A 10,914-nucleotide genomic window follows, 5' to 3' on the forward strand; every position below is an offset into this window, starting at 1 on the left:
TGGCTCAGTTGGTTGAACGTCTGCCTTAGGCTCAGGTCATGATCCCAGGGTCCTGGGATAGAGTCCCACATCAGACTCCCTGCTCAGCGGGGAGCCTGCTTCTCTGCCTGCCATTCCCCCTTCTCATGCTCCATCACTCTCTCTAACCAGTAAATAAATAAAATTTTTTTTAAAAGATTTTATTTATTTGACAGAGAGAAATCACAAGTAGGCAGAGAGGCAGGCAGAGAGAGAGAGAGAGAGAGAGAGGAGGAAGCAGGCTCCCTGCGGAGCAGAGAGCCTGATGTGGGGCCCGATCCCAGGACCCTGAGATCATGACCTGAGCCGAAGGCAGAGGCTTTAACCCACTGAGCCACCCAGGCGCCCAATAAATAAAATTTTTTAAAAAAATTTAAAGTTTACATCAAGTGCCCTCCTTAATGCCCATCACCCAATTACCCCATCCCTCCACCCATTCCCCTCCAGCAACCCTCAAGTGCTGAGTGTTACATGCAACTGATGAATCACTAAATTCTACTCCTGAAGCCAAGAATATACTATATGTTAACTAAATTGAATTTAAATAGGTTTTTAAAAAAAGAACAATGCTAAGAAAAACATGCAAAAAAATAATATTTATCAATTTCATGTATCATAAAGCATTATATTCTAAAAAAGGAAGAATATTAAGAAAAGCATGCAAAAAATAGCATTAATCATTTCATGCAAACTATTATAAAGCATTATTATCTTCTTTAAAAAATAAAATTGTGGGAAGGGGTGGGGGAAGAGGTAACTGGGTGATGGACATTAAGGAGGGCATGTGATGTAATGAGCACTGGGGGTTAAATAAGACTGATGAATCACTGAGCTCTATCTCTGAAACTAATAATACACTCCATGTTAATTAATTGAATTTAAATTTAAAAAAGGAAATTTAAAAAATGGTAGGAAACAAGAAAAAAATATATAAATAAAATTTAAAATTTAAGTTAGTCTGTTTAGCTTTTCCTGGCTTTGATCGTGACCTTGTAGCCTCGCATGTTAACTGAATGAGCATTCTCTGAGCACCTCCTGGGCAGGGAGGCTGTGCCAGGCACTGTGGGCATCGAGATGGGAGGTAGGAAGCTTGCCCTCTGGCAAGGGGGGTGGCGGGGGGGGTACGCCTCCTCCTCCTCCTTGAGGAGCTCCAACCCGAGTTCTTGTCCTGTTTCTGCATTGCAGTTCAGTCTCACCTGTGTGGTGTGACTTTGGTTTGGGATTGAGTTTATTCTGGTTTTATTTTACTTTCAGTTTTACTGAGATAGAATTAACAAACTCTACCGTGTAAATTTGAGGTGTGCAGCGTAATGACTTGGCATACACATATTGTGGACTAATTACCACATCAAGTTAACCTCCTTCACCTCCTAGAGTCACCCAAAAAGCATTTTCTCCCCTTGCAATGAGAACTTGTAGGATTTACTTTCTTAGTATTTTCTAAAACTTTTTATTTAAATTCAATTTAATGAACCTATATTGTATTATTAGTTTCCAGGGTAGAATGTAGTGACTCATCAGTTGCCTACAACACCCAGTGCTCATTTCGTCACATGCCCCGCTTAATGCCCATCCCCCAGTTACCCCATCCCCAGCCTCCCCTCCCCCTTAGTGTTTCTTTTGGACAGAGCCGTTTGGCCTACACAGTACAGCTCCAGGATGGTTGGAATAGGCCCCAGTTGCATAGAATTTGCCTTTCTTAGTCCTTGGCCAGATGTCCCTGTTAGCACACAGATCGCGACCGTCTCCCTGGACCAGAGCTGGTGTCCCGGGAACGCCTGCTGTTCCTTCCAGAATCCGAGTGGCGTTGCCTGCTGTCTGTCCCGCAGTTCCTTCTGTCCGCAAGGCCCCCGCTGGGCGCCTGGAGCCCTCCACCCCCACATTCCTGCTTCTGCTGTCTTCCCCGCACCTGCAAGTTCTGTTTGCCCTGGGAGGCCCAGCTCCGGTGCCATTACCAGAAACCTCTGGCTACAAAGTCCCTCCTCTGAGTAACCTTTCGGCATTTTGCAGTTCTGAGCTGCTTTTACGGTGTCTCGCGTGGATCGCTCGAAAGCAGAATGATTCTTGTCCCTGTGCCATCTCCTGTAAAGTAACCATCGACTTGAACGCAGGATTAGTTTTCTGCCTGTTCCAAAGGGCCTAACACGGTGCTGTATGCCTGGGAGGCCCGCTGCAGCTGTTCGAATAAATGATTGAGATAGTGAGACAGAAGCACGCAGCCTTTCTCTGCGTCTTGAGATAGAGGGCATTGTTGACTTGCACGAGAACCCACGATTCCATAAGCTGCAGCATTAACTAACTAGGTCCGAAAATGTGAAATAAAACAGGTGCCCAGGGGGCAGGACCAGCACAGAGGAGAGCGGAGCTGCCGCTTCCATGCCGAGGGAGAGGTTTCCAGGCCTGGGCAGGGACTGTGCTGGGCGTGGGGATGACCCAGAAGGGCAAGAGAGGACAAAGAAAGGAACCTGGGAGAGGGACCAGAAATGCCTCCTGTATTGCCTGGCGTCCCCTGGGACAAGGTGGCAGAATGCACCCCCATTAAGATCCCTGTTCAACCACAGAAAAAACCATGAAACTCCCTGCCGGTTACAGGTCCTGGTGCACACCCTCCGCTTACTTACACTTTTGTTCTTTTGTGCTTCTGCTCTCTTCTCCCACCTAGAGTGCTCTGCTAAGGCAGACTAGCTTCTGAAGAACAGAAACGCATTCCATCTGGCCACCATGCAAAGAAGGCTTTGTTGGAGGAAAAGAAAGGAATGTCTTGGTTGCAGCAGGCTACATAGCTAGTGTTAAGCACCTGGGGCGGGGTGGGGGGTGTGGTATCAGAAAGCCCCGGGTTCGAATCCCAGCTCTGCCGCTTCTAAGTGTAACCTCAGGCAAGCCAGGCCATTTCTCCCTGCTTCAGTGTCTTCCTTGTTTAAATAGAAGTGAAACTAGTACTAGTCTATTAAGTGTGTAATAGCATTCTGTCCAAAAAACAGTGTACTTACATACCTTGATTAAAAGATACGTTACGGCCAAAAAATGGTCACCATCATCGGAACCTTCAGCCAGTCATCATTACAGATCACAGATCACCATACAAAGGCTGCAAAGTTTGAAATGTGAGAATTACCAAAATGAGACACACAGACCCAAAGGGAGCAAATACCATTGGGTAAATGGCACCACTAGGCTTCCTGGGCTCAGGGTTGCCACCAACCTGGGATAATGGAGAGTGCAGAGCTGTGGCGAGAATGCCAGATTTATTACACCAGGTATCATCTGTAGGTCTCTCTCCTGGCCCCAAGGTGGTCCTTGACCGCTGGATTGTCCCAAAGAAGGGACTGGCCATCAGAACAAGAGGCAAGGATGAGATCCTATGTTCCATAAGATTCCAGAGTCTCCCACTCATCTTTCTTTTAGCTGGATGACTGCTCCTGGCCCCTTTGTGTCCCGTGATGGCTTGATTAACGTGCACATTTCCCTTTAGGATATCAACCTACGAGTGAAATGGCCCAATGATATTTATTACAGTGACCTCATGAAGCTTGGTGGAGTTCTGGTGAACTCGACGCTTTTGGGAGAAACATTTTATATACTCATTGGTGAGTTGTGAAAGCCTTTCATCCACATTTTTCAATGAAGAAAATAAAAAATAAAAATGGTTTCTACATGACTACCTTGAGGGGAGTGGATTACCATATGGGATTACTTTTTCTTTTAAGTCTTGAGTTACGGAGCACAATATGTATGCAAAACAGGCCAGATTGGTTGAAAGCCCCATCCAGAGGTTTAGCGTTCCTGTCTCTGGCCATGGAAACCACCAAATCAGTACCACATCAAACAAGCTTTTTCCTGCACCTCTCCACACGCCAGCTTCTTGTCGAATTAGAAGTGGTGAAAATAAACATCTAATATGCCATTTTGTAATAAGAAAAGAAAGCTAACTTCAAGGATGGGGCTGCTAGTGCTTTTTGCATTCTCAATTGAAACTTTTCCAGCCGTGAAAAAGGTGCATGGGTTTTTGGACTTTTTTTGTTTTTTTGTTATTTGACCTTCAGAAGAAGCTCCAGGCTGGTCAAGGTCGGGTGCAGAATCCCGTTTCCCCTCAGCACATCCACATCAGGCAAGAAGGATGCAGACACAGTTTCAGAAGTTTCTGGGCTCCCGCCCCTCCGACACTCAGCTTCTCCCTAATGTCCGGGAGAACTTACAGTTCAGAAATGAGTAATGGGCAGGAAAACGTGTGATGATGTGTTTTGGGGAAGTACCAGCCAGAAAGTGCAAAGCTGGTTTCCAGCTCTGCCACCAACTGGCAATGTTACTCTGGGCCAGCTGTTTCAGCCTCCAGCTCTGCGTCCCATTTTTAAATGCGTTCACTAGGCTAGATGCAGATGTTCCAGAGCAGGGCCCAGAGATATCGAGGAGGTCTGGGGATGGCTTCTGTCAGTGTCGGGGAAAGGAAACACGGTCCTGTAGGGGGAATTCATGGTTTTTATTTCAATTCTTAAGGCCATGGGATGTAATGGGGGAAAGGGGAAAAGAGTCAGTCCCCAGGAGGGGTGCCCTCTTGTCCTTGGAAAGACATGGCCTGAGTTGCCAGTAGTCAGTGCGGCTGTTTTCCCCAGGACTCTGAATTTTCTGAACAGAAGGGAGGTTTTCCAGCACCATATGCACTTAATTGAATGCCTTACGCTCCAGTACTGTGTGTTGTTGGAGAACAAATGAAGAATGGCTGATTCTTTCCTGTTGCCGGAGTTATTTACTCTCTTTTTCCAGATGTAATTTACATTGCTTTATATTTTAATAGCCAGCATATTTAAAAAAAAAACAAAAACGACCCCCCCCCCCAAAACTGAGGCCAATCAGTCCTTCCCTTCATACTGAAAATGGCCCAGAACATCTTCAGAAGAATACTGTTCTCCCCCGTTCTTGTAAATGTCATCATTCTGTCGGAGGCGAGGATTTGGGGAATTTTTGTCTCAGAGGCACTGAAAGCAAGAGTGTCTCACTGCTTAGTTCCTGCAATATTTCATTTCTTATGGAAGACCTCTTTGAGGTTGATTGAGGGCCCTGTTGAAAACCGAGGTTTGGCGTCTCAAAGACTCCCGCTCTCCTGGAGAGGATGGCAGTATTAAGTAACAGCGGAGACGAGCCCATTCAGACCCACTGCCGGTGACTCCCTTTCCTGAAGCTCTGGGTTAGGGGCCCTATGAAAGAGCCACTGAACACGGGTTGGCCCCCTGCCAGCAGCGTAACCCTAGCACCAAAGACTTCCAGGGATCACGCAGGAAAGGATATGTTCTAGGGTTATGCCATGACCGAGGTTTGAAATCTCTGAATCCAGAGTTTACGCCTTAAGACCTGAGGGAGATTCTGTATTTTCAGGCATGTGTTTTGTTATTCAAGTCGGAAAAGAAATGGTAGGTTTTACTTTCTCTTGGGCTCGGTGCAGAGCCATAGTTCTTAGCAAGACCCCAGGAAGCACTGTTTCAGAGGCCATTCCAAGGAGCTTTGCCCCATTCAGAGCTTCTGTTTAACTGAATCGAATCTGGCTGGTTTCCCCCTCACACCAAACCGATCCACAGCAAGGTTGGGGTGGACGAGGATAATCCTTGGACAAGGATAATAAAGGAACAATGAAAAGGAAGATGGTCCCAAAGACACAAGTCATTCATTTATTTTTTTAAGATTTATTTATTCATTGGAGAGAGCGAGAGTAGGATGCAGGGAGTGGGGCACAGGGAGAAGGAGAAAGAACGTTAAGCAGACACTGTGTTGAATGGGGAGCCCCACGCAGGGCTCGATCTCATGACTCTGAGATCACGACCTGAGCTGAAACTGAGAGTTGGGCACTCAGCCAGCGGCACCCCCCACCCCAGGTGCCCCAATAAGTCATTCGTTAAGTGGCCAGAGATGGTAAATTTGAAATGAGGGAAAGGAAGCAGAGAGTCGGTTATAAAGGCTGGAACTTCTTCCAGGGGGTTGAGAGGAACATGCGACGCCCTCGGTACGTTGAGCTGCTCATGTTTTTCTACTGTTTTTGCGTAGGCTGCGGATTTAACGTGAGTAACAGCAACCCCACCATCTGCATCAATGATCTCATCACAGAATACAATAAGCAACACAGGGCAGAGCTGAAGCCCTTAAGAACGGATGGTCTCATCGCCAGAACCGTGACTGTGCTGGAGAAACTGATCGACACGTTTCAGGACAAAGGGCCCAATGGCGTCCTTCCCCTTTATTATAAGTATTGGGTACACAGGTCAGTGCTGGCCCATCCTCCTCCTTTTAAAATGTCTTCATTAAGTGATTTGTTCAGTATCCTAAAACAGGAAACTAAGCACAGATCTAGATAATGTTTTTTTAAAGATTTATTTATTTTGGAGAGAGAGCACACGCAAGCAGGGGGAGGCACAGAGGGAAAGGGAGAGTCTCAGGCAGACTCTGCACCAAGCTTGGAGCTCAGCACGGGGCTTCATCCCACGACCCCGCCATCACGACCTGAGCTGACACCAAGAGTCAGACGCTTAACGGACCGCACCCCTCAGATGCCCCTAGATAATTTTTTTTAAGATTTTATTTATATACTTGACAGAGATCACAAGTAGGCAGAGAGGCAGGCAGAGAGAGGAGGAAGCAGGCTCCCCGCTGAGCAGAGAGCCCGATGTGGTCCTCAATCCCAGGACCTGGGATCATGACGTGAGCCGAAGGCAGAGGCTTTAACCCACTGAGCCACCCAGGCACCCCTAGATAATTATTTTTTACCTTTCTGATGGAGAAAACTGGCATCCACCATGTTGAGCGAGTTACCATCAGCAATACCCGGGGGTAAGGGGGCGAGGGGGGGACTGGCATCCCGTGCCTGCTGGTGGGATGCTGTGGGCAGGACACAGCCTCACCTGAGTGTTTTCCGGCATGTTTAAGTGGAGCCTAACGTGAGGAAACAAACACTTGTTAAATTCTAGAACATTCTAAAAAAAAAAAAAATTCTAGAACATTCTAGATAACAACCGTTTTCAAAGTGAGATCCCCCAGGGGGGTGGGAGCACCCTCACCTGGGAACTTGTTAGAAATGGACCTTCCTAAATCAGAAACTCTGAGGCTGGCTGAACATTCGTGTTTTAACACGTGCTCTAGGGGGTCCACGGGCACTTGAAGCCTGAGAAGCGTGGTGGATACCAGTAGGCCCCTAACACATCACAAATGTCCAGGTCTTCAAACACACAAAATAAAAAGAAGGTCGGAGGTTTGTTTGAGAGTAAAGAGGCATGACAACTAAATGCAAAATGTGATTCATAATTAGCTCCTGGATGAGCCGAAATCACCACAAATGATATTAATGGGGCAATGGGGAAATTTAAACATGAACTATCTGCTAGATGTTATTGTATGGAGATTAGGTTTCTCGAGGGTGATAATGGCATTCTGGTTTTGTGGGAGATTGTTCTTAGGAGGTACATGCTGAAGTATTTAAGTATAAAGTGTCATGATGCCTGCAACTTATTTTTAAATGTCAGCAAAAAAGCATGTGTGTGTGTGTATGAAGAGAGAAAGCGAATATGGAAAATGTTATCAGTTGGTGTGAATATAAGCGAAGGGGCATTCTGGGGTCCTTGTCCTGTGTCTTCAACTTTTCTGTAGGTTTAAAATTCTTCCAAATGAAAATAAGGGGGGGTGGGGAGCACTGGGGTGGACCCTCTATTTTAGAAACTATTAACAGGGATGTGACTTGACAGGTGAATTTGGAAAATATTAAAAGAAGCAGCGTTAGGGGGGCGCCTGGGTGGCTCAGTGGGTTAAGCCGCTGCCTTCGGCTCAGGTCATGATCTCAGAGTCCTGGGATCGAGCCCCGCATCGGGCTCTCTGCTCGGCAGGGAGCCTGCTTCCTCCTCTCTCTCTGCCTGCTTGTGATCTCTCTGTCAAATAAATAAATAAAATCTTAAAAAAAAAAAAAAAAAAGAAGCAGCGTTAGGGGTGCCTGGGTGGCTCAATGGGTTAAGCCTCTGCCTTTGGCTCAGGTCATGATCCCAGGGTCCTGAGATCGAGTCCTGCATTGGACTCTCTGCTTGACAGGGAGCCTGCTTCCTCCTTTCTCTTTGCCTGCCTCTCTGCCTACTTGTGATCGTTGTCTGTCAAATAAATAGATGAGATCTTTAAAAAAAAAAAATACAGCCTTGTATTAAAAAAAAAAAAGAAGAAGCAGCAGCAGCAGCAGCGTTAGAGTGAGTTCAACTTGCCGTTGATGGTACCAGCTTTGTTTTAGAAAATCCGCTTTCCAGCTCAGCTTTTTCCCCAGCCTCAACCCAAACACCTAGAATGGCACAGCAGTTCTTAAAAGTGCTGGATCGGGGGAGCAAGTGGGACAAATCACCATCCGGATGGTCAGATGATGGGAATTAGGAGCAAGGCCATGCTCCCCCGTTGGTAGAAGTTCCCATCCCCAGTTCCATCACCCTGATTTTCTAGTAGCTAGCAAAACAGTTCTGGCGGGACCAGTGAAAGTCGAAGCGTTTTCTCTCTCCCACCCACCCCTCCCCATTCCCCCCCTCCCCCCCGGCCGGAGGGGTGAGTACTTAGCCGCCTGTCTCCAGACGCTGCATTACTTTTCCCGCTGACTCTCTGCTGTTCCTCACATACAGTGGCCAGCGGGTCCGCCTGGGAGGCCTGGAGGGGCCAGAGGTGTGGATAGTCGGCCTGGATGACTCTGGGTTCCTTCAGGTAGAGGAGAAGGACGGCAAGGTGGTGACCGTGCATCCCGACGGCAACTCCTTCGACATGCTGAGAAACCTCATCCTCCCCAAACAGCAGTAGCGGGGCGGGGGCCTGCAGGGGGCTGCCCCCGGGCAGTGAGAGGGCCTGCAGAGCCGCCCCAGTGAGCATTCCAGGTCATTCCCACCGCCCTTTCCTAGCCTGAGGATCTGGAAAATGGTTTTAGGGTTGTGAGCGAAAGTGGCCTCCCTCCAATTAACCCGCGTAATTCCTTCATGTTGATCTGTCTGCTGCCCTTTCCCTTGGCGTTCGCGGACGTCCTAGGGCCGAGGGATGGCAGCGGAGACTTAGCTCAGGTGAGGCACGGCCCACGTGTGAAATCCTTTTCCCCTCTTGGGCTTGGATGTGTGTTTATTGACAAAAAAAAAAAAAAAAAGTTTTTATTTGGAAAACAGCAACGGAATAATTCAGCTGTTTCCCCAGTAGCCAAGACCTGCACTCCGGACTATTAAAAAACAAATCCAAGGGGCGCCTGGGTGGCTCAGTGGGTTAAGCCTCTGTCTTCTGCTCAGGTCATGATCCCAGGGTCCTGGGATCGAGCCCCACATCGGGCTCTCTGCTCAGAGAGGAGCCTGCTTCCCCCCCTCTCTCTGCCTGCCTCTCTGGCTACTTGTGATCTCTCTCTGTCAAATAAATAAATAAAATCTTAAAAAAAAAAAAAAATCCAAAAAAGCGTCCAGGCCCAGGCCGGCGATGGAGCAGAGGTTTGGTAACACCCTTTATGAACATTCAGGGAGGGGTTTTCCTAGAGGAACACACGTGGGCACTTGGTGGTAGTTTTATTTTTTTTTGTTAATGAGAAAAGAGTTGGTAGACTTCTGAGCATTGACTCTGAGCCCGGGGGTTTGGCGGTCCGGCAACGGTGCCCGAGATGGGTGTCCCCGGCGTGGTTGCTGTAACCTTGTAGAGGAAATCGGTTACTTACTTCGACAAGAATCTTTGAGCTTCTTTTTCGTAAGTTTGAATTACTGCAGATTCTGAAGGGATGGGATCAAGTTCAAGATCCACGATTAGGCCTCCTGTGCTTGTGGGGTGGGTGATTGGGCCCCAGCAGCTGGAGAGAAGATTCACTCATCCCACACACCACGGAGGATTTGGAGCTTTTAAGCCCATTGTAGGCTCACTTTGAAATCTGGAGCATTCCGGAAAGTCCGTTTGGTGTACAGAATGTACATGTACGTGGCATTTTATTTGTAAGTCATAATTTTTTTTGCCCCCCCCTTCCCTAAATTGCTGAGAAACAAAATGCAACTGATACCGAACACCATCATTTAAGAGGGAGGGTGTGTGTGTGTGTGTGTGTGTGTGTGAAGCTTTAAAAGAAGACGTTCAAGATGTTCAAGATCGATGCCCTAAAAGTCTCCGTGGAAGAACAAAAGAAAGGAAACCTTTTGATATGCATTTGCGATTTCCAGATGCACTCCATGCTTTTTCCATGTCACTCCTGTCTCTGCTGAACTTGGGAATCAGACATTACTTTTCAGCCTTAAAGGGCCGATTTTTTGCCCACTTTTCTCTCTTCCTGCCAGTCCCAACTGAAATTAGTGGAAGGAAAACTGGATGGAGCTCTCAGCTTTGAACAGAATCCCCTTATTGTTCACGAGTACTGGCTTCCTTCAGTCAGGCTAATTCCAGAAACTCTTGGTTTTCAGTATAAAATGTGCCTACCTTTAGTCAGGCATAGGCAGCACCATAGGAAGGGGGGAAAAACAGCATGTTTGCTTAAGTACACCAACCCCATATGTGTTTTTTTTGGAAATGTAACTTTAAAAGAACGTCAGAAGTAATTTTTGCAAATAAGGCTTCCATTAGAACTATTTTTCTCAAAAAAAAAAAAAACCCACAAAAAAAAATGAAAACAAAAAATACCAAAATACTGCTCTCTCCTAAGTGTCCAAGTCTTCGTTTGGAACTAGTGACAAGTTTCAATCAAAGCCCACAGCACCCCCAGAATCACCAAATGGGCTTACCGTAGAGAGGGCATCTGCACAATATCGTCAGGAGGAAAGATCTCCAGGCTAATGTTGCAAGTTTCATTTCTCAAACTTTGTAATATAAGGCCAGTCGTCTCTCAGGGCTCTGCCATTGGTACTGTTTGAATTTCTTTGGGGGGGTTCTTTAATGAAAAACATGCTGTGTTTT

General features: G+C 47.0%; 1 protein-coding gene across 5 annotated transcripts in view; it reads left to right on the forward strand.

Moving 5' to 3' along the window:
- The window catches only part of HLCS (holocarboxylase synthetase), a 219,828-nt gene extending 210,594 nt beyond the window's left edge, over positions 1–9,234 (forward strand). For all 5 annotated transcript variants that reach the window (XM_047720011.1, XM_047720016.1, XM_047720012.1 and 2 more), the window contains 3 exons: positions 3,491–3,605; positions 6,052–6,265; positions 8,643–9,234. In XM_047720011.1, coding sequence (XP_047575967.1) covers positions 3,491–3,605; positions 6,052–6,265; positions 8,643–8,814 — 501 coding nt within the window. In that variant the 3' untranslated portion in view covers positions 8,815–9,234. The remainder of the gene's footprint in view (positions 1–3,490; positions 3,606–6,051; positions 6,266–8,642) is intronic.
- The last annotated feature ends 1,680 nt before the right edge of the window (positions 9,235–10,914 follow it).

The sequence above is a fragment of the Lutra lutra genome, chromosome 1, assembly GCF_902655055.1.
Source record: "Lutra lutra chromosome 1, mLutLut1.2, whole genome shotgun sequence".
NCBI lineage: Eukaryota > Metazoa > Chordata > Mammalia > Carnivora > Mustelidae > Lutra > Lutra lutra.